Here is a 23,588-nt window from a genome sequence, read left to right on the forward strand (position 1 = left end):
GCTGCTTGCTCAGTGGGAAGCCTACTTCTCCCTCTCCCTCTGGCTGCCTGCCGCTTCCCCTGCTTATGCTCTCTCTCCATCTCTGTCTCTGTGTCAGATAAAAAGTAAAATCTTAAAAAAAAAAAAAAATGGGGGCACCTGAGTGGCTCAGATGGTTGAGTGTCTGGCTTCGGCTCAGGTCATCATCCCAGGGTCCTGGGATCGAATCCCGCATCGGGCTCCCTGCTGGGCGGGGAGCCTGCTTCTCCCTCTGCCTCTGCCTCTCTCTCTCTGACTCTCATGAATAAATAAATAAAACATTTTAAAAAAATGTTATATAAGTGGAAACATACAGTACATAACCTTTTGGGATTCTATTTTTACTCAGCATAATTCTCTGAAGATTCATTCAGGTTGCATCAATAGTGTTCCTTTTTATTGCAATAGAAGTATGCAAAGAAGGTGTGAATAAAATGAAACCACATTTTAAAACCATTCACATATTGAAGGATATTTGGGTTGTTTACACTTTGGGGTTATCATGAATAAAGGTGCTCTAAACATTTGTATACAGGTTTTTATGTGAACATAAATCTCCATTTCTTTGGGATAAATGCCCAGGAATGCAACTGCAGGGTCATATTGTTGCAGGATTTTTTCTCTGTTGGTGCCTTGTGGTTCTTGGTCACGCTGCTGATGCAGTTTTGGAATATAGGTGAGGTTCAATGGGGTGGAGTACGGAGCCGATGACCAAGAAAGAATTCTTGAGGCATCTTTGGTGCAAAATGGTGGTTTATTAAAGCATGGAGACAGGACCTGTGGGCAGAAAGAGCTGCTGCCCTGTGGTCTTGAGGAGTGGCTGATTATATACTCAGGAGTTGGGGAGGTGAGGACAAAGGGGGTGTCCAGAAGGACTGTCATATGCTAAAGACTCAGGATACTGGAGGCCTGATTATGTTTCCTGGAGGAATGTTACATTCCTCCTATCACATGTCCTTGTCAATGGGCTTCAGGTTCAAAAGAAATTGAATTTTATTTACATTTCCTTCTACCTCAGCCTCCCTTGATTTTATGGAGGGGAGGGTGATGTTAGGGCTTCAGGAAACGGAGTTATGAGTCTCTGGAAGTTAGGCTATTGATAAGAAAGCTTCTTTCTTGTAAATCACTAGGACATTTGTAAACTGAGGGAGACTCCTGTCCCGCAGGACTGTGATCTCTATCAGTTAACCATTTGTTTTTCCTTTAGGGCAGCCAGGAGTACCTGAGGAATGTCACATATATCCCAAGGAGGGGGGGCGCGGGTTGTAGGGTGCCAGCTTCGGCTTTTTCCTCAGCTTGCCTTCTGTTCCTTCATCACAGCTTCAAAGAATGAAGAGGTAGACCAGACAGTGGTGGGCAGCAAAGCAAGGTTTATTGAGAGATAGCAAAGTAATAGCACAAAACTCCCAAGGAGGAAGGGGACCTAAGAGGGTTGCCACTGGAGTTTCTAAGTCTAGGGGGATTTTGTGGGCTTTGTTGACAGGCGGTTTTAATCTGATTAACCTTCCCTGTGCCTGTCATCCAATCAGGTTTTTGTCACCTATCATATAGGAAAAGGTGGAGGGCTCCTTTTTAAGGGTGGTTTCCTTTTGGGGGGGGGGGGGGGTCCTCATCCCTGCCTTCCAATTATCCTTCACCATGTTTAGTTTGTTGTTTTTTTTTTTTTTTAAGATTTTATTTGACAGAGAGAGGGAACACAAGCAGGGGGAGTGGGAGAGGGAGAAGCAGGCTTCCTGCAGAGCAGGGAGCCCGATGCGGGGCTCGAGCCCAGGACCCTGGGACCATGACCTGAGCCGAAGGCAGACGCTTAACGACTGAGCCACCCAGGCACCCGTTTTTGCTTTTAAATAGAACATATGTTCTTAATTTTAATGAAGTCCAACTTAGCAGTGTTTCCTTTTATGGATCATGCTTTTGGAGTCAGATCAAGAACTCTTAGCTCTACATCCTGAAAATTTTCTCCTGTGCTTTTTCTAAAAGTTTTGTAGGTTTACATTTAACTCTGTGATCCATTTTGAGTTAATTTTTGTATAAGGTGTGAAACTTAGGTTGAGGTTCTCCCCCACCCTCCCCACTTTGGATGTCCAATTGCTGCAGCATCACATTAAATCTTTACTTCTCAAAGCAATAATAGAGGACCCCTTGGGTAAGAGTCCATATCTATACTGATGAGGATCAGAAGGCAAGCTGAGGACAAAGCACAACTGACACCCCACAAACACAACCCCCCCACTCCCAGGTGGGATTTGTGTGACATTCCTCAGGCACTCCTGGCTGCCCTAAAACTAATGGAAGGGAAAAACAAATGGCTAACTAATAGAGACCACAGTCCTGCAAGACATGGTTCTCTTATCAGTTTACCAGTGTCTTAGTGAGTTACAAGGAAAAAGCATTCTTATTATTAGCCTAACTTTTGGAAACCCATAGACTCAATTTCCTGGAGCCCTAACATCACCCTCCCCTCCATAGTGATGTAGAAAACAAAGGTAGAAGGGAATGTAAATAAAATTAAATTTCCTTATAACCTGAAGCCCACTGACAAATACTTGAGGCAGGCAGAGTATATAATATTCCTCCAGGAAACTGCCAACTATCTTTTTATTTTTTTATTAACAGATAATGTATTATTTGTTTTAGGGGTACAGGTCTATGATTCATCAGCCTTACACAATTTACAGTGCTCACTATACCACATACCCTCCCCGATATCCATCACCCAGCCACCCCATCCCTTCCACCCCCCTCCACTCCAGCAACCCTCAATTTGTTTTCTAAGAGTCTCTTATGGTTTGTCTCCCTCTCTGGTTTTGTTATTTCATTTTTTCCTCTCTTCCCCTATGATCCTCTGGCTTTTTCTCAAATTCCACATAACAGTGAGATCATATGATAATTGTTTTTTTAATTATTTTGCTTAGCATAATACCCTCTAGTTCCATCCATGTCGTTGCAAATGGCAAGATTTCATTTTTGATGGCTGCATAATATTCCATTGTGTGTGTGTGTGTGTGTGTGTGTTTATCATCTTTATCCATTCATCTGTCGATGGACATCTATCTAGACTCTTTCCATAGTTTGGCTGTTATGGACATTGCTGCTATAAACACTGGGGTGCACATGCCCCTTCGGATCACTACATTTTTATCTTTGGGGTAAATACCCAGTAGTGCAATTGCTGGGTTGTAGGGTAGCTCTATTTTCAACTTTTTGAGAAACCTCCATACTGTTTTCCAGAGTGGCTGCACCAGCTTGCATTCCCACCAAGTTTCTCCGCATCCTTGCCAACATCTATCGAGGAAACTTCCAACTATCTTAATGCTAATGTTTGCTAGAGGGAAAAACCACCTTAGCTTTACAATAGCCAGGCCTCCAGTATACTGAGAGTCTTCTTTAGCATATCAAAGTCCTTTTGGACACTTCTCTTTCCTCACCTCCCCCAACTCCCAAGTATTTAATTAGCCATTCCCCACAACCCCAGTGCAGCAACTCTTTCTGCCCATGGGTCCTATCACCGTGCTTTAATAAAATCACCTTTCTGCATCAAAGATGTCTCAAGAATTCTCTTGGCCGTTGGCTCCAGACCTCACCAGCATTCCAAAACTGCATCATATACCATAGAACCGATCAATGCATGACCCCTCATCCCAATTTCTCAGAAATTTTTAATAACATTCATTTATATCATTTTAAAAACTAAAGGCTCCAATTTTTATCTTAAATTTATTATGTAAGATAACGTATCATTTCTAGATACTCAGTTGTCAATACTGACGTGGGAAAACAGGCAAAAGAAAAATTAAATTTCCTTACTACCTAAGCCCACTGACAAGTCCTTAAAACAGGCAGAGTGACATTCCTCTAGGAACTCACCTGCCTCCATGTTAATACTTCGCTAAGGACAAAAGGCAATTTTAGCCTGATCCCCCAGGATCCTGTAAGTCTGCTTTAACATATAAAAATACCTTTGGAAATTTCCTTTATCTCTACTCCCCAAGATACATGTTGGCAATCATCCTCCAAGCATATGACTTACTGATATGCATCTGAAGGGTCTCATGACTAAGGCTTTATTAGACAGTAATAAATGATTTTTCCCAACAATAGCTAGCTCCCTCAAGGTCCTGAAAACCTTGCTTCAAATTCCTTAGAGACTTCCCCTATCCCTTACCCTCCCAACTTTAAAGCACATAATGGGCCACGCCTCGTGACCTCAGTGCAGCTCTTTCTGCCCATGGGTCCTGTCCCCATGCTGTTATAAAATGACCTTTTTGCACCAAAGATGTCTCAAGAGTTCTTTCTTGACCATTGGCTTCGAACCCTAACATCTTTCCTACATCAAATACCATTTATTTAAAATTATTCTTTTTCTAATTTGAAGTATCACCTTTTCCATTACTAAACTCCTATTATTTGGCTTCATTCGTTTTCAATACTAAATTCTCATATATTTCTGGTTTTCCTTTTCCATTGGTCTATTCATTCATGCACTGGTACACACTTAAGTTTTTAAAGTTTTATAATATTTATATTTTTAATAGTTTCTTTTAAGTAGAAGTGGCAGAAAGCCTGGGTGGCTCAGTTGGTTAAGCGACTGCCTTCGGCTCAGGTCATGATCCTGGAGTCCCGGGATCGAGTCCCGCATCGGGCTCCCTGCTCGGCAGGGAGTCTGCTTCTCCCTCTGACCCTCCTCCCTCTCATGCTCTCTGTCTCTCATTCTCTCTGTCTCAAAAAAAATAGAATCTTTAAATAGAAGTGGCAGCCCCCTCATTTTTTTTTTTTAAGATTTTATTTGAGAGGAGGGAGAGAGCGAGCGAGCATGGGGGAGGGCAGAGAGGGAGAGGGAGAAGCTCACTGAGTAGGGAGCCCCATGCAGGGCTCGGTAACAGGACCCTGAGATCATGAGATCATGACCTGAGCTGAAGGCAGACGCTTAACCGACTGGGCCACCCAGGTGCGCCCCCCTCCTCATTGTTCTTTCAATGTGGTTAAGTGGAGAGGTTACGGAACCAGTCTACTTGGGGTTAAATCCTGGCTGTTGTTTACTAGTTGTGTGACCTTGGGAAAGCTACTTAAGCACTCTCAGCTTCAGTTTATCTAAGAAGGGTTGATAATAGCACCTACCTCACAGGGTTGTTGCATTAAATGAACATAGTGACACAGAGTAAGCACTATATGAGCACATTATCATTCTGCTTATCATTCTTGTTTATTTTTCCATATGTACTTTAGAATCCATTTGCCTACTTTCAATTTTAAAACTTTTTGGTGGGGCGCCTGGGTGGCTCAGTTGGCTCAGGTCATGATCCCAGGATCCTTGGATCGAGCCCCCGCATCGGGCTCCCTGCTCCGCGGGAAGCCTGCTTCTCCCTCTTCCTCTCCCCCTGCTGTGTTCCCTCTCTCGCTGTGTCTCTCTCTGTCAAATAAATAAATAAAATCTTTAAAAAAAAATAACCTTTTGGTATTTTATTGCAATATTCCTAAGTTAATATAGGGTTAATAGACACCTTTGTAATACTGAGTTTCCCCACTGAAGGACATACCACTTCTTTTCAGATATGCAAAAACACCTACCCATCTGCTCTTCCACTGCCATCACCTCAGACCAATCCATTATCTTTAAAAAAATAATAATGATAAATAAAAAGGCCTGAGTGTGTCTGATTCAATCCTTGCTCCTCCATAGTCTGTTTACTAATACTGCAACTGAGTGGTCTTTTAAAACTTAAGTCCGATTATGTCATTTCTCTGTGCAAAACCTTCCAATAGCTTCTCATCTCACCCAGAATCAAAGTCTGAAAGGGAACTGGAAACAGGAAAACCAACTTTTAGTTTACTATGGAGTGGATGTGAATTCAAAGGAGTTTTGTGTGCATGGTGAGAACTGATCTGAAAAATAGAAGGAAAATGATGAGGTCAGAGAGGGGCAAGTGCTGGAGGACTGTCCGCAAGGAGGCCTCTTGTCCTGTTTCCCTCCATTTTCCTCAGAGCCTTCCCTTCCCAACAATCCAAAATACACATCTAATGATGTGCAACTCTCCTGGTTAATACCCTTTTAATAATGCCCCGCTATTTTCTGCATAAAATTACAACTTAATGGCATACAAGATATTCTATTGTTTTAAAATGGATGGAGCACCCAATATGGGAGACATTATGGTTGGTGCTGATTATAGTAACAGAATATACGGGTTTCACCCTAGTGGAACTTATGGTATACCTGGAAAAGACATGTGAGAAATAAGCTTAGGATTTCTCAACTCCTAAATAAAGCTCCCTAGTTGTTCCACATTTGTCAAGATTTTGGTTTAATTTACATTATTTCTTTCTGGCAAATTTCTCCTTCATCTTCCCAGATCCATCTGGGCCACCACCTTTTGTGTCCCCACACCTGGTACCTACTTCATTTCCATTATTAAGATGCAGAGATGTTTGTGTTTGCTTCCCCTAGCAGACTAGTAATCTTCTTGAAAAACTTGGTCTAATCTAGTGTGGGGCCCATGCAGGACATTTAAGTGCAGGTTCTCAATAAATGTTTAACATAAACTTTAATAACAGAACTTTGTCTGTGGAATATACAACTAGTAGCATTTATTAGAGATATATGAAAGTGCCAAGGATTAACCAATCAGTAGAACAAAGCAGCTCATGATAACTGTATCCTTTTAAAAATGGCACTGCATATGGATATACCACCACACTGGCTTTCATTTAGTACTTTTGTTTTATTCAAATGCCAAAACATAAGTTTCAAGATACAAATTGTAGTTATACTCTGTTTGATTTAAAAACATCAATTATGCTTTGTTAACAATTTCCAAAACCAAATGTAAGTTGTTGTGACTAAAATGTCTCCCAGTCCATTTCTGGAGGATTACCCTTAATATATTTAGTAGCTACTCCAATTTTCACTCTACAAAAAGGAAAACGATGACGCTATAAGAGAAAGATAATGAAGAGTTATAATATGAAAGACTTCCTGAAAAGAACTGTAACCATTAATAGAGACTAAAAAGGATACCTGCTTCTGTTCCATTTTATAGCAACCAGGCTTAATCACTCTGCAGAAGTGCATTTCTGGTCCTACCCAGCCATAAATAGATATCTCACATCTCTTATTATATCATAGAAAGCCCAATTTTTCATCAATAGGATTTAGAATTTGCTAATAGCTTAAAGTTCTTTTCCTAAGAAAAAGGGGGTAAAAGGAAAACTCAAGAGTCTATAAACCAAATAACAGAAACAAGTATTTAAATGTACTTCGATTTAAACAATTTCAAATGAGGTTGAACTGAACACACAGTACAGAAACTTGTATCATCATTAAGCTTAAAAGGCACCCAAATACTTTAATATTTATAAAATCAAATGAAATAACTTTCATTGTTAAGCCCCTCCAAATTTCCCCTACTGTTTAGTTTTGTTTTATAATGGAGGTTAGTAACTTAAATTTTAGTGTGAACACATTCATTTCTGCTGAGAGCAAAGCATAGATTTTCTTCAATGTTCTACAACACCAAGGAATTAAGACAGATATCCAGCACCAAAAAAACCAAAATAAAACTAGCTCAGCACTTTAGGTAAGTGCAGGGTAGTTTAGCACATGGCCATTACTATGATGCTGCATGCTACTTTTAGAATTAGATGATCTTTTCCTGAAGATTTAAGGCAGACATCAATTCCATCTGCCGTGCTCATCGTACTAAAATGGATCAAGGATGGAAAATAAATCAGACAAATCAGCAAGGGAATGGCCTTTTCTATAGTATCAATTGGGAAGTTGATATCATGCATTAGCAGATAAGACTAGGAACACAGCTAAATAAATCAGCAAAATATGGTTCTTCAGGGTACTTTTTCCATGAAATTTTTAACTACTTGGAGACCCACATATTCCAATTTTTAAGATGAATAAAATTCCAATATTTTCAGGTAACAGATATGGGTAGGAAAAGGTTAAACTAAAAAATGGTATCCCGATTTTAATTTTAAAGAATTTATTTTCCCATTTGTAGAGTAACATTATTGTAAAATCCAGTTATTGCAACACTTGCATTGCTTAAAGGAACTCCTAAGAATTTTGTTAAAGCATATTTTTAAAAAACTGAACCAAAATAATGTACATTTTATCTCTGAACACTGTATCATTAAAGTCCACATAATGTCCTCTGTATAAATCAATGTGATGTTACGTAATATACATGATCTGATTTTTACATCCTAAAGGCTTTTGACCATGTATGATATCCAAGATAGATCCAATGCTTTTAATGTCAGACTGCAGAAACAGTTACGATCATAAACAAAAGAAGGAAAAGTTTTATATACAGGACAGAAGTCTGACAGTTTAGCTGTTTGCTGCATCTGCCTGGCGAGGCCATCCTTCTTCTTCAACTCCAGAGTCATACTCTTCTTCAGAGGATTCTTTCGTTGGAGCCCTATCATAAAAAGCCATTAGGTTTTGTTTTTTTTTTAAATAAAAATTAGGGGTAAACATGATTTCTAGACTCAAAATGATAAATTAATCCATCTAGCTAGAAAAAACACACTAAAAATGAAAATATTAAGAGCACTTTAATACTCACATTGCTTAGTGGTGAAATACAAGAAACACTGAGATCGCATAACTAAGAGTTTTTGAGAAATTTTGAGAAAATTTAAGAAATTTTGAGTAATTTTCCCAATATTTTCCTTAACAAATTTATTACTGAAATAAATTGACAAGGCTTCAACTACGAAGTCTTAAAAAATCATTTTTTCCGCCAAAAAGGTAGAATCTATTATTTAAACTCAAATGCTTGACATTTAGCATATACCTGTAGTAAAGAAGTCAACAGCTTCTGACCAAATCTGACTTGACTCAAGTTAGCCAAAATTATGATCAGAACACTACAATTTTTTCATATATTGCCATTAGCCAATAAAAGATTAAGTCTCTGAATAACCAATCAACTACCTCCTAAGTTATCTCAGAAGATAAGCAAACATAAAACATAACATACCTTGTGACTTAGTTAAAACAGAAATTTAATTTCTGGTATGTAACACTAATGTCAAGTGCTGTATAATAAATATTCCTTGAAAAGATCAGGGGTCAGTAAACTATAGCCTGCAGGTCAAATAAAGCCCATCACCTGTTTTTTTAAATAACGATTTAATGGAACACTGGCATGCTCACTCATTTACGATTATCTACGGCTGCTATTGTGCTCTGAGGGCAGTGGTGAGGAGCTGCAATACAGACTGCGAGGCCCTCAAATATTCATCAAGCCCCTCACAAGAAACTCTGCTGACCCCTGGGATAAATAAATGAAGCAGTGAAAGATGTGTCAATCTGTCAACTGACATAATACAACCGAGAGAAAATTTTGTGAAAGATATGAAACAAGTCATTCATAAATGACAGAATTAGCAGCAAAGTTCATTTAAATCTCTTCATTTGGATGACTTCTATGTCTCTTTTGATACTTCTTCCTTAGGGGAAGGCTGATTTAGAAGATCAATTTTCAAAGACTCACAAAATACTATTATTTTATAAATCAAAATTAGAGTATTTTTTCTACAGAAAATTTATGAGATTACCGCACTCTTATGAATATAAGGATGCTTATGCAATTTTTAACAGACCAATAAACCATAGCAATAAAGAGCTGATCTTAAGTTTTAGATTTGTTCAACCTTGACAATATACTTTACCGGATATATCCTGGTTCCTTTTTCCCTTCTACTACTTCTTTGTCAACCTCCACACATACAATATCAGAATTAGGAACTTCAAACATTGGTTCTAGTAACAGCTTTTCCTAAAGAGATAAAAAGTAATGAATTATATGGAAAACTGCAGTTACATACAAAATACTTACATTCTATAGGCCACCAATCAAATTCATTAACTCAACAAATACTACTGAATCCCTAATTTTGTACCAGGAACTGAATGTTGAAAAAAATCAATATAAAAAGCTCTCATAGTCTTCATATTAAAGCAGCTGCTAACTAAATTCAGAGGGAATTCAATCTATAAGGGAAAGCTATTTATCTGTACCTCTGTCTACTTAGGCCACCATGCACACATAAGACTATACTTCTGGATTCCGGTGTTACTCAGAATTCTTGGCATATTCTATTACCAAAGAGGTCAAATGGTAATCCTTACTTTGAAAATGATTTAATCCTAAGCCAACTCTACCATACTCTTCAATTTTGAACTATGACTTCAAATAAGCATTTGTTTCAACAGGGCTGCAGATCTTAAGGAAAATACTGGGAGTATATAAAATGTCTTTCAAAATGTTAACTATATGACCTATTCTTGTAGTTTTCATGCTTATAAATCTGTCCTTAATCAGTAAAACCTGAAGTCCAGGACTTCATTAGAGAGTATAATCTCAAACTGTGATAAATGTGTAGTTCCAACCAAAAAGTCCTACTGAGATGAGAATTAATAATTAGCAATGAAATCCTTAAAAGAGAATAGGAACATGTGCTTGCTTTGGGAGCACAAAGGAAAATAGTAACCCACTGTACAGCCAGACCTGGAAAGTAGGGGAGAGAACACTATAAAGAAGAAAGTAGGTGATGGCTGAAAATAGGCTGGGTCTCTAGAATTTCTAACAACAAAAAACAGGCAGTTCACAGGGTGCCTGGGTGGCTCAGTTAAGTGTCCAACTCTTGATTTCAGCTCAGGTCATGATCTCAGTCATGAGATTGAGCCCTGCATGGGGCTCCACTTGGGGTGTGGGGCCTGCTTAAGAATCTCTCTCCGTTGGGGTGCCTGGGTGGCTCAGTTGTTAAGCGTCTGCCTTCGGCTCAGGTCATGGTCCCAGGGTCCTGGGATCGAGCCCTGCATCGGGCTCCCTGCTCCACAGGAAGCTTGCCTCTCCCTCTCCCACTCCCCCTGCTTGTGTTCCCTCTCTTGCTATCTCTCTCTCTGTCAAGTAAATAAAATCTTAAAAAAAAAAAATTTTCTCTCCCTCTGCCCCTCCCCGCCGCTCACACTCTGGGAAGAAAAGAAGAAAGAAAGAATAGTGAGTTCATATCATAGTGAAGAATTTAAGGGTAAAAAATATGGTATCTGCAATTTAATTTCAAACAGACAAGAATGAGGATTTCAATGGCTCTGAGACAGTGCTCTGGAGAGGTTAGTCAAAAGGCCTGAGTAAAAGTTTCTAAATTCTCCTTCCCAGAATCCTGATTTTCTCTATTTCTTTAATGGTATTATGTCCTTTGTTGCAAAAGCTTACTTACTTACTTATTGGAGGAGAGAGAGAGAGAGGAGGCGGGGAGGGAGAGGGAAAGAGAAAATCTTAAGCAGGAAACCTGAAATCATGACGTGAGCCAAAATCCAGAGTCAGATGCTTAACTGACTGAGCCACGCAGGTGCCCCTGTTGCAAACACTTTACAGTTCCTTTTTTATAATAAAGAAAAACATAATCTATGGAGGAACAAAAAAAATCACAAGAAACAATACCAGGCCAGTTCTCTGGATATATTTCCAAAGAAATAACATGGGGGCTTAATATTTGCAAAATCAAGAGCAAGAAAATAATCTAGTTTTTGTATAATAACACCAACTTACCATTATGGACCGAAGACCTCGTGCACCTGTTTTTCGTTCTAGTGCCAATCTGGCTATAGCTTTCAAAGCATCCTCAGTAACATTCAGTTCACACTACAAATACATAAAAAGAAATGAGAACTTAGATAATACCTGATTATAGTTTCCTAATATAACCATATAGCATTTGATCTATTAACTGTTACTACCTACCATCATTCCTAGTCTTTGTAGAACAAAAAGGGACAAATGCCCTAACTTTAAAGGTAAAGAAGTAAGTTCAAGCAGATTAAGTACACTGATTCACTAATACTTAGAAACACAGGATCTTCATGTCTTGACTCAATCTATCCCCTTACAGACTAAAGCATTTTTTGGCCATCACTTTCTTCCTTGAAAACACTCATCACTCATTTTAAAGAGTGTTACTAACGCTCTGATCCTAAAGAACAAAGGCAAAACTTTAGACAAATCTGAATTACCACAAATTCCAAAATAGAGTTCAAATTATTGATACTTTATTAACATACTAAAAAAAAAGTCAACATACTTTGGAACATCAGACTTCACAAGATCTTGGTATTAAGCAAATTTAATTTCTACTTCCAGAAAATGTAAAATTTAAGTAAGGTAATTATCTCTCATGGTGCTTTACAGCCTTGCCTTCAAGCACTTGTTTATGTCAATTAGCCTATGAGAAGTAACAGTTCTCATTGTGATTTTGAATCACAAGTTTGTCATTAGTCCTTGAAGAGGTTTTCTAGATTAACATGGACTTTCTAGGACTTTATTCAACACTTATTGGGCCCTTACGTGTGTGTATATACTAGAGATGGAATGAGGAATTACCATCTTTGCCCTCAAGGAACTTAAGTCTACTGGGTGGTGACAAATTAGCACACTAGCATTTACAGCAGTGTATGCACAATGGTGCTAAGGGAGCACCAATGTGGGGGCATTAAACAAAGCAAGGGGACCAATGAAGGATTTGAGAGGAGTAACTAGCTTTGTGTTTATTCCTTCACTAGATATTTATTAAGAACTTAAAATCTATTTTCTGGGCACTATGTTCAACAATATAAAAATCCATTCTGGAAGTAAAATGGAAGGCAATGGTATTTTGGTGGTGGTGGTCAGAAATAGACTTGAGACAGGGAGACCTTTTAGGAGCCAAAAGCATGGGTCAAGGTAAAGAATGATAAAGGAGCTTGAGGTAGTGGTAGCAGAATGAAGAGAAGGAAACTAATATTTAGAGACACTAAGTTCATAAAACCCAAAACCTAAGCTATATGACCAGATGTGTGTGCTTGTGGGATTGGATGTCTGACTACAGAGAAGTAGGTGTGGAAGGTGAGAGAACTTAAGACAAAAGTATATAAAAGTATACACAGTATGCTGCAACAAAAGCATTTAAAATTTTAAGGCTGAAAGGACAACCCCTTAAGTGTCCGACTTAAGGGGTTGAGAGTAGGCTGCTGGCTTAATTTCCCTCTACACATATCCTTGGGCTTCAACTTCAATGACGATTTTAATTAGGAAAAAAATAAAGCCAACTCCTAAATGTCTAGTGTAACACAATCTGCCTTCCCTGATTCCTAGTTCCATATTTAGTGAGGAATAGGCTGGTATTTCAAATAAGCAGGATTGTTTTTGCTTTTTGTTAAGCTAATTTATGCAGAGTTTCAATGGCAAAAACCCACAAATGAAGTATGAAAAATAAAAATCTAACCTTATCCATGCTGAATAAGGCCTGGTACTGAGGAATAACAGCATTACGTGGCTCAGTCAGTATCTGTACAAGTGTTTTCTCATCAAGGCTATGCAAAGGAACTACCACAGGCAACCGTCCCACAAACTCAGGAATCATGCCAAATTCAATGAGATCTCTGGCTTCTACATGACGTAATAATCGATCCTTTTCTTCAATGTCTTGGTGAGTATTTGATTCTCCACTTCGGTTGGCAAGGTCTGCAGCAGCTGCTGCCCTTCTGCCTTTTCCCAGATTAGATGGTGTTCCAAATCCAAGATACTACCAAGAAAAGACAGATATTAAAAATAGTAGAAAGAAGTTGCATTGTATTAAGTACTTTGCATACATGTCTCATGTGACCTTTGCAATAGATGAAAGTTCTATTGTCATTCATATTTTACAAATGAAGAAAATGACCTTCGAAAGGTTAAGTACCTTGACCAAGTTCTCCTTGCTGTAAATGGTAAAGTCAGGATTTGAATTCAGGCCTATCTGCCTTTAGAATTGAGAACTAAACCACCATTTAATAACCAACTCTCAAAGAATGAATTCTAGTAAAAGTAGATAGAATCTTAGGCGGGTGCATCCAATTTCCACCATGATTAAGGGTCTCTGTGGAATTAAAGATGATGTCTTCCTTAGTGTTCCTTGCATCTCGGGACCGAATGGAATTTCAGATGTTGTGAAGGTGACTCAGACTCCTGAGGAGGAGGCCCGTTTGAAGAAGAGTGCAGATACACTTTGGGGGATCCAAAAGGAGCTGCAGTTTTAAAGTTTTCTAATGTACCACTTCACTATCTAGACTACAACAGGATTTTAGTTGGAGGTTGTGTATATTGTCCTTATTATCTGATCTGTTACTCAAGTAATATTAAAATGGCCTAAGAAAAAACATCCGTTTCCTAAAGTTCCAAATCGGAATGGTTCACCAAACCCTGCAGCTGTATCCTGATGCTGGATGCTACCTGTCTTTGTAGTCCTAAATTGGTTAATGTAAGGTAGCCCCACCGTCTCAGAGGCACCACTGCCAGGACTGCAGAGCTGCGGTTGTGTTTACTGTGTGTTCTGTCACTTCGGGTTCCTTCCCCCAACATCTGACATGCCTAGTCCATCTTTTCCGGTCAGTCACGTCCTGGGATCCAATGTATAAATTCAGTATTGCACGTACAGTACGTAACTGTTCTGAAGGACCTTTATTTTGTGTACCATATATGTCAGAATATAGTGTACATGGCCATATAATGTAAAAAGATAATGCAACCAACTATCCTAAGTGTCATACCAACTAAAATACCAAATAAATTTTGAACAGTGAAAAAAAAAAAGTAGACGGGTAAAAACTATGAAGGGAGGTCCCTTAGAACTCAATGATGATGCTGTAGGGTTTTTCAGAGACCTCTAGACTAGTGTGGGTCCTAAAATGTGTAAGAACTGTTAAAATGGAGACCAGTAATTATTTTGTAACCAAAATTAATTTTCTAACATTGTAAATAGTAGCAGTGCCTATGCAACAAGGTGCCTTATAAGGAAATTATGCACAAGTGTCTTAAGTCACTGCTAAGCATTCTATTAAAATCATGATTTGAGGTTGCACATGTCAACCTATGAGTTAGAATAATTCTAATTTTATAAAAAATATATAAGAATGACATTAAACAAGAAGGCTAACCTTGCTGCAAAAGTCTGGGTATCGGGGAGCCTGACTGGGTCAGTTGGTGGAGCATGCGACTTTTGATCTCGGGGTTGTGAGTTCTGGATGTAGAGATTACTTAAAATTTTAAGTTACTTAAATTTTAAGATTACTTAAAAAACAAAATAAAATCTTTAAACACACACACACACACACACACACCCATTGTTTTAAAAAAAAAAAAAAGGCTGGGTATCTAAGGTGTATGGCTCTTGCTTCAGTCGGTATAAAAGAACTATACTCCAGGCAATTGTCAGAAAGTTTAATTTTGATATGTCATACAGCTTCTGTTGAAAAGAGAAGCTCATGGTATGTAAGAAAATAGTCTAAGTTAAAAATTCATCCCTCTGTTTCTCTAAGCTGTATACATGAATAGTGTATCAGGAAGAAAAATACCTTCCATTCAATAATTTAAACATTAGTAAGCATTTATTATATATATAAGCATATATAATTAAAAGTATATTTATTTTATGTAATATATATAAACATTTACAAAGCATTATTATAAAACACTGGAAACACAAACCTGAAGACAGCCATTACCCTAAAGGGGCTTATTTAGAGTGAGAACCCATGAAGGAATTAAAGTATCATAGGTGCAATGAAGGACAACCGTCCAGGAAATTGTAGCAGTAGAAAGGAGGGAAAGAGGCACATACTGGGGAGGGAGGGTAGGAGGTGATCAAGAAAGCTTCACCAAGTCTTAAAAGATGAACATAGATTTGCCAACTGGACTGAAGTAGGGGAGGGCATGAGCAAAGGCAAGAGGAATAAAACTTAGGAGTGCAAGCAGTCTGATATGGTTGGAACATAGGTGTATTATTTAATATTGTACCCCTGGCTTCCAACAAGGGCTGATAAAAACAACAGCCACATGGATGTATTTAATCCTCTATAAAATCACTGTTGAAGACTCTCGTATCTCTCTGTCTCTTTTCCATAAAGATCTACATGACAAACTCTTTTTTAATGTCTCTCCTAAAGACCTCATACGCTTCCCCTTTCAGGTAATACTAGAGCCCATGATTTCTCCCTACTTTTATTAAGAAGTTCAAATGACCTAGGACCTAAACCTGCCTTCTACATGTTTCTGATCTCTTTTTTGACGTTACTTTTAACTGTTTTTTTCTACATGTTCCTAGCTTCAAATTCTTTTTGGAAGCAGTAATTTTAAATAAGTATCAGAACATGGTCCTTGTCTTTGGTTACAGAATTTCTTTAAGTAAATTTTACACCTAATGTGGAGCTCAAACTCTTGATCCCAAGATTAAAAGTTGCATGCTCTAGAACTGAGCCAGCCAGGTGCCCCCAGAATTTTGAATATAAAGTTACCTCCCTCCCCCCACATTCTCTCACATACAAAGAAATAATTTCTTCTTTCTAATTTGTTAGGCTAATTCATGCAAAATTTCAAAAGCAAGAATAACATAAATTAACTAATATGAAAAATTAAAATCTAACTTTATCCATGCTGAGTAAGGCCTGGTACTAAGGAGTAACAGCATTATATGGCCCAGTCAGTATTCGTACAAAAGTGTTTTCTCATATAGGCTATCCAAAGGAACTACCACAGGCAACCATCCCATTAGCAGTATTATTTTTTTACTGATAATAAACTGCTATTTAATCTAGTGGGTACAAAGCCAAGGAGACTTAAAGCAAACAATGTAGCAGAGTTGATCCATATTTTTTTAGATAGAATATTATGTTATATAAAAGAAATCATTTGTGGCTATTATGTAAAACACAAAAACATGGAAAATACTGGTGTGTTTTGGGCTTCTTGACACTGTGCTGACATTACATTTTATTGTAATCAACAAATAGGTACTGGGCATGTACCTTGCAGATGTGAAGAAGTAAGTTCCAGTTAAAATCAAGGCTATTTAAGTTAAAATCAAGAATGTTTAAAAAAAATCTATAAAACTAAGTGGGATCACAATCCTACCCCAACCCCCAAACTGGTCCCCTTGTTTTGTGATTGTCTGAAGTGATCTATGATAAGACTAGCTCTTTATAAGGATCTGGTGAATTGGGTAAAAGGCCTGAATAGAAATTTTACTGATGTGATGCAGCTATCTCAAATTATAAAAGAACTCCTCAGATAAAATATAAAACCGAAATAATCAAGTTACACTTTAAAAATGCCCTTTAAATAGATGATCTTTAGAAATCTTTCAATTTACTACTCTGAAATTAAAAAAAAAAAAAGACAAAACCTAGGAATATATTTCTGGTATGCTCTAAGAAAACCTAACTCTTAAAAATCCACAACTGGCAGCCAGCAGGTATGAGAACAGAAACTGACCATCCATCCTCTATAACTTCAAATGTGCTCTACTCTATAACACTTCAGAAAAACTCACCTTTTCATTTTTCCTCCTGCTGATGATTCTGTCTAAGCCATTGAAAGCACCAGAGGCAACAAACAGGATGTTTGTTGTATCAACTTGTACTGTTTCTCCACGTAACTTGCGGGAATTCTTTTCTGGAACATTAACTATCGTGCCTTCTAGTAGTTTTAATAACCCCTATATGAAGAACAAATGATTTATAGCATCATTGTGTAAGTGTATTATTTATTATACTTTAGAAAATGGGATTCAAAGGGGAAAAAAATGTGTGGTAGAGTCAATGAGCATAATTAAAGAAAACTCCCACATTTCTACAACTAACATGAAAATCTAATGCACTATCATATTAATAATTTGTAAATTTATTTGGAATAGTTACAGATTCCTGATGCACTCTGGAAATAGTCAATGTGAAAGGTTGCTTTTGATGGTAAAGACATAATTCTGACCTAAAGACAGAATTATGACTCTGTAAGATGGTAGCCAACCATGGTGGGAACATTCAAAATTTGAACAGTTGATAAACTTTGAGACTACCTATATTTTGAGATGCTTTTATAAAAAAATTACCTAGCACATTTTATAAGTGTGACCTCTCTATGTCTTGGTCAAAATTAAATGAAAGCAATTTTCCTTATCCTGTATTTTATATCATAATTCGTTACCAATAAAAAGTCAAGTTGGCCAATAGAGCATTAAGACTTCAATTATCATTCTACATAGAATGAAACACGATTTTATCTATTTTATCCTATTATCTAAGTGAAAAGAATAAGATACATGTACATACTTCATTTATGTCTGGTTAGAACCAGAACTCTCAAGGGTCTTCTAGAAATGTTTAACTGGGCCTCAAAAGAATAAAATCAACAAAAATCAAATTTCATTTTTTTCTATCCTTTCAAATATTTTTAATTTCCTAAGAAAGGTAATTTGGTACTTAAAATCACCAACAGCTTTCTCTTAGGATCTGAACTACTTTAAAATGGTATGTGGAGTTTGGGGTGGGAGAAATAAACAAAACAGAATCTAATTGAATGTGAAACCAAACGTACAATATTTGGGAGGTTGATGTGTTCCCTTCCTTTTAGTGGGCTTGAACAAAATATTCAACTGCTTACTTGCTGAACGCCTTCTCCACCTACATCCCGTAACTGATGAATGCCTGGCACACTGCCAATCTTATCTACTTCATCCAGAAAGACAATTCCTATAATTTAAGGAGGATTCTATTTATAATATGAAAAAGATATTCAGAAGATAACCTCAGTTTTAAAAGACTAGGTAGCTAGAGAGCAAGGTTATTCAATCTTTCACACTTAACATATACAAAGCTTAATTTCATAAAAATACACTGCTGTCTCTCCCATTCCTAATTTAGTGTAAATGTTTTATAATCCATTTTATAGAGTATCACTTGGGTATGATAACCAATTCTCTCTGACGTTAGCCTACCCCACTCATGTTTTCAGGTTCTTTATTCTAGGAAGCTGAGATAGAGGCACAGGTGGGAAGCATGGGGTGTATGCAGTGCTGGTACTAGCAAAACTTTAGTTTACTCTTTCCCATCTATATACTCTTGTCTTAAAGGATTTGGACAGGCAGCTGTCAAGCTCTTCATGTAAACAAGGACAGATGATAGGTGGGGAGAGGAGAAATGCAGAATCTATGACATCCTGGAGGTCAATAAGCTAATCTGTTCTAGATTCATCCTGCACTCTCCCACCCTTGTCCTTGCCCCCTCTCCTACCCCACCCCAGGATTAGGAGTCTAGAGGGGAGTCAGAACAGGAAAAACAATGATAGCATTAAGGATCTAATGGAATAGTAATGTGGCCTGTTTTCACCCTAGTAGCCATCTTACAACAATAAGGCAAAGCAAACCTTGTGGCCCTTAGTATGCTAGAAAATGTTTAACACAGCTATCGTTATACAATTACAGAATTTTACTCCTTGACACAACAAGAATTATAGTATTTCTTAATATTAGACTGCTTCTCCAATAGACTACATCTGGGGATAGACAAGCTGTACTGAAAACATACCTTGTTGTGCTTTTTCTACATTGTAATTGGCATCTTGGAGCAGTTTGGCAATCACAGATTCAATATCTTCACCTACATATCCAGCCTGAGTCAAAGTTGTACAGTCACAGATAGCAAAAGGGACATCAAGGCATTTAGCTAGAGTTTGTGCCAGCAGAGTTTTACCTACAAATAGAAACAGCAACTAAAAGTTTACTAAAAATATGTTGATATACAATTTGTCTACAAAAATGTAAAATAAACTAAAACTAGTATATAATAAAAAATTATTTGTACATCTTTACTATTATTTGGTTTTAATGGTATATTATTTTTATTACTCCCATTAAGAAGTTAGGGATTGGTGGGGCGCCTGGGTGGCTCAGTTGGTTAAGCGACTGCCTTCGGCTCAGGTCATGAACCTGGAGTCCCGGGATCGAGTCCCGCATCGGGCTCCCTGCTCGGCAGGGAGTCTGCTTCTCCCTCTGACCCTCCTCCCTTTCATGCTCTGTCTCTCATTCTCTCTCTCTCAAATAAATAAATAAAAAATCTTAAAAAAAAAAAAAAAAAAGAAGTTAGGGATTGGGGGCGCCTGGGTGGCTCAGTCAGTTGGGCTTCTGACTCTTGGTTTTGGCTCGGGTCATGATCTCAGGGTCCTGGGATCTGGATCAAAACCAAAGGTCCTGAACTCAGTAAGGAGTTTTCTTGAGTACTCTTCTTCCTCTCCCTCTGCCCCTCCCCCTGTTCATATGCACATGCATGCACTCTCCCTAAAATAAATAAATCTTAAAAAAAAAAAAAAAAAAAAAGAAAAAAAAAAGATGTTAGGGATTGACCTAAAGGGCAATTATCAACTCCTCAAATTCAGCTTGAAGCCTATGCAGAAATACTGCTAATGTATCCCTAAGATTGGCCTTAAATTTTCTTCTCAAGAGCCAGAATCCCCCAATCACAAGACAGAGGTTACAGAACCATTTATCTTCTATTTTTTTTTTTTAAATGAGTAATTTTTTCAGGAAATTATTTACCTGACCCAGTTGGTCCAAGCAGCAAAATATTACTCTTTTCAAGTTTTATGTCATCATGGGAAGAATCCAACACTTCACCTCCTCGTTTTTCCTGAGGTATTTGTTGATTTACCTGTTGCTGCATTGATGCTCCTAAAGCATTACCATGTGGACTAATTCCGGCGATCTGAAGCAATTCTGAAAGAATGCCAAAGAAATTATTAGAGCTTCATCTGATTTTACTTGAAAAAATGCCAATAGAACCCTAAATCTAAGACTAATCACATATTTAGAAAAACTTAAATATTTTGACATTCTGTCTTACCTAAAAAGAAAACTTCAAATTATCTAGTAACAAATGTACAACATACGATTTTTCAGGGAACCTCAAGCAAAGTAAATGGATTCTTTTCACCCTCCTCATTTATGTAAATCTGTATGAGGAATGCCCTTTCACTTAAGGGAAGGCAGTATAAGGAAAAGAGAACAGTGCTAGGTGTAACAAAGCTTTAGCTCTGGTCTTTCCATTGTGTCTAAATAGCTGTATGATCTTGGGCAAGTCATAGAAACTTTGTTTCTGTTTCCTAACCTATAAAATGCCAGTAATACCTGTCCTATCAATTTCACACACGGTGGAAGGTAGAAGAATAAAATGCAATTGATTTGGAGACACCTTAAAAGACAAACAAATGCATATAGATTTTTTCAGTACAAATGAAGCAGGACTATAGGGAAAGGGAAAAACACTAAACACAGTAACAGAACCAAGACTAGAACGGAGAAATAGAGAACGTGGGTTCTAGTTTTTTTCTGTCACTGTGTAGTTGTAGGACCATGGCAAATCGCTTAACTTTACTGGGCCTGCTTCCTTACTTATTAAGTGAAAATATCAAGACCTATGACGTCTACAGTCTCTTTCACATCTAAAAATGATTCTGTGAGTCTACCAGAGAAACCAAATATGGTAAGACTCCTTGGCGCTATCTGAAATTTTTGATTTTATAGGATCCCAAATGGCTCTTTTCAGTCCCTTTATTAGGGACACAGTGCTTAGCTAGATGGGAATGATACTGCTGGTGAACCATTATTGTATCAACTGGGTGCCTAAAAACAAAACTTTGTTCTAACTCTCTCAGCTGAAGGAAAGAATTCCAATAGTCTTTTCAATTATCCAGATGCGTAAATCCATATTGCTCCTGGTTTTCAGCATTTGAGGTATCTGTGTTCTTATCCTATTTATGTTTTCTGGATTTATTTTTAGTTTGTTTCTAATAAATGGGTTAAGAATATCAGTACTTCCGGGGCACCTGGGTGGCTCAGATGGTTGAGCGGCCAACTCTTGATTTCAGCTCAGGTCATCATCTCAGGGTCCTGGCATCGCCCCCCCACCTCAGGTTCTGCGCTCAGCGGGGAGTCTGCTTGAGGATTCTCTCCCCCTCTGCCCCCCCCAACTCACGTACATGCTTGCACTCTCTCTCAAATAAATCTTAAAAAAAAAAAAAAAAGACTACCAGTACTTCTCAATGCATTACTATTTTAATCAAACCAAAAGATAGATGTTCAGCAGATAAAACTATTATTATGGTCCTATTCCATCTGGCTGGCACTTTCAATTATCTTAGGGTCACAGTTCAAGTAAACAGTTATTCTAGTCATCAAAATTAGGCACTGAAGGGGTGCCTGGGTGGCTCAGTCGGTAAAATGCCAGACTCTTGGTTTTGGCTTAGGTAATGATCTTGCAGTTGAGCCATGCATGGGGCTCTGCACTCAGTAGGGAGTCTGTTTCAGATTCTCTCTCCCTCTCATTCTTGTTCTCTCTCTCAAATAAATAAATAAATAAATCTTTTTTTTTAAGAAATAGGAATTCAATTAACATTTTAATTTAAATTGTGCTATATCTGAGGGTTAATTATTACTGAATAATTCACAATGCTGTGCCTCATTTTGATCCACATCAGGGAAAAAAATGCTGTCTCCTACACAAGTTTAGTTAATTGTCCCTAGTAAACGAAAATTTCTTTTTTTTCAGCAAAATCTAGTTAGAAATTGTGACAATATAGGATGGGGCTTAGGCTTGAGTGTAGGCTGGCCCAATGGGAAAAATTATTTAGGTGACTAATTGGAACAAAATCGCAAGAAGCATATTAACTAGAGTGGAGTCACAGAATAAATGTATTTAACTTAAGCGATGATTTAAGTTAAAAATTTTTAAAGATTTTATTTGAGAGAGAGAGAGCACGCATGTGCGCACACAAGTGGGGTGAGAGGCAGGGGGAGAGAGAGAAATAGAACCCCCCCACAGCCCCCCCTCGCTGATCAGGGAGCCTGATGCGTGGCTTGATCCCAGGACCCTGGGATTATGACCTGAAGCGAAGGCAGACGCTTAACCCACTGAGCCATCCAGGCACCCCAATATAATTTAAATTTTATTTTATTTTTTAAGATTTTATTTATTTGACAGAGAGAGACACAGCGAGAGACAGAACACAAGCAGGGGGAGTGGGAGAGGGAGAAGCAGGCTTCCCGCAGAGCAGGCAGCCTGATGTGGGGCTCGATCCCAGGACCCTGGGATCATGACCTGAGCTGAAGGCAGACACTTAACGACTGAGCCACCCAGGCGCCCCTAATTTAAATTTTAGAAATTTCTTAAAAGATTTTTTATTTATTTATTTGACAGAGAGAACACAAGCTGGTAGAGTAGCAGGTAGAGGGAGGGGGAGAAGCAGACTCCCTGCTGAGCAAGGAGCCTGATGCAGGGGTCAATCCCAGGACCCCAGGATCATGACCTGAGCCAAAGGCAGTTGCTTAACCAACTGAGCCACCCAGGCACCCCAATTTAATTTAAATTTTATTTTATTTTTTAAGATTTTATTTATTTATTTGACAGAGAGAGACGCAGCGAGAGAGGGAACACAAGCAGGGGGAGTGGGAGAGGGAGAAACAGGCTTCCCGCAGAGCAGGGAGCCTGATGTGGGGCTCGATCCCAGGACCCTGGGATCATGACCTGAGCTGAAGGCAGACGCCCAACGATTGAGCCACCCAGGTGCCCCTAATTTAAATTTTAAAAAGAGGAATAATTTATGGGCACCTGGGTGGCTCAGTGGGTTAACTGTCTGCCTTCCACTCGGGTCATTATCCTGGGGTCACAGGATCAAGCCCCGCATGGGGCTCCCCGCTCAGCCAGGGGCCTG

General features: G+C 38.3%; 1 protein-coding gene across 1 annotated transcript in view; it reads right to left on the reverse strand.

Annotated features, from left to right (window-relative positions):
- Positions 1-6,717: 6,717 nt before the first annotated feature.
- CLPX (caseinolytic mitochondrial matrix peptidase chaperone subunit X) overlaps positions 6,718-23,588 on the reverse strand; it is a 44,550-nt gene continuing 27,679 nt past the window's right edge. The window contains exons 7-14 of the mRNA XM_034994844.1: positions 20,419-20,595; positions 19,412-19,576; positions 18,489-18,577; positions 17,380-17,544; positions 13,300-13,599; positions 11,592-11,684; positions 9,709-9,815; positions 6,718-8,450 (exon numbers count right to left, since the gene is read on the reverse strand). Of these exons, the coding sequence (XP_034850735.1) occupies positions 8,360-8,450; positions 9,709-9,815; positions 11,592-11,684; positions 13,300-13,599; positions 17,380-17,544; positions 18,489-18,577; positions 19,412-19,576; positions 20,419-20,595 (1,187 nt within the window). The 3' untranslated portion in view covers positions 6,718-8,359. The remainder of the gene's footprint in view (positions 8,451-9,708; positions 9,816-11,591; positions 11,685-13,299; positions 13,600-17,379; positions 17,545-18,488; positions 18,578-19,411; positions 19,577-20,418; positions 20,596-23,588) is intronic.

Source organism: Mirounga leonina, unplaced genomic scaffold (genome assembly GCF_011800145.1).
Source record: "Mirounga leonina isolate KUSES-001 unplaced genomic scaffold, KU_Mleo_1.0 Mir_91, whole genome shotgun sequence".
NCBI classification, from domain to species: Eukaryota; Metazoa; Chordata; class Mammalia; order Carnivora; family Phocidae; genus Mirounga; species Mirounga leonina.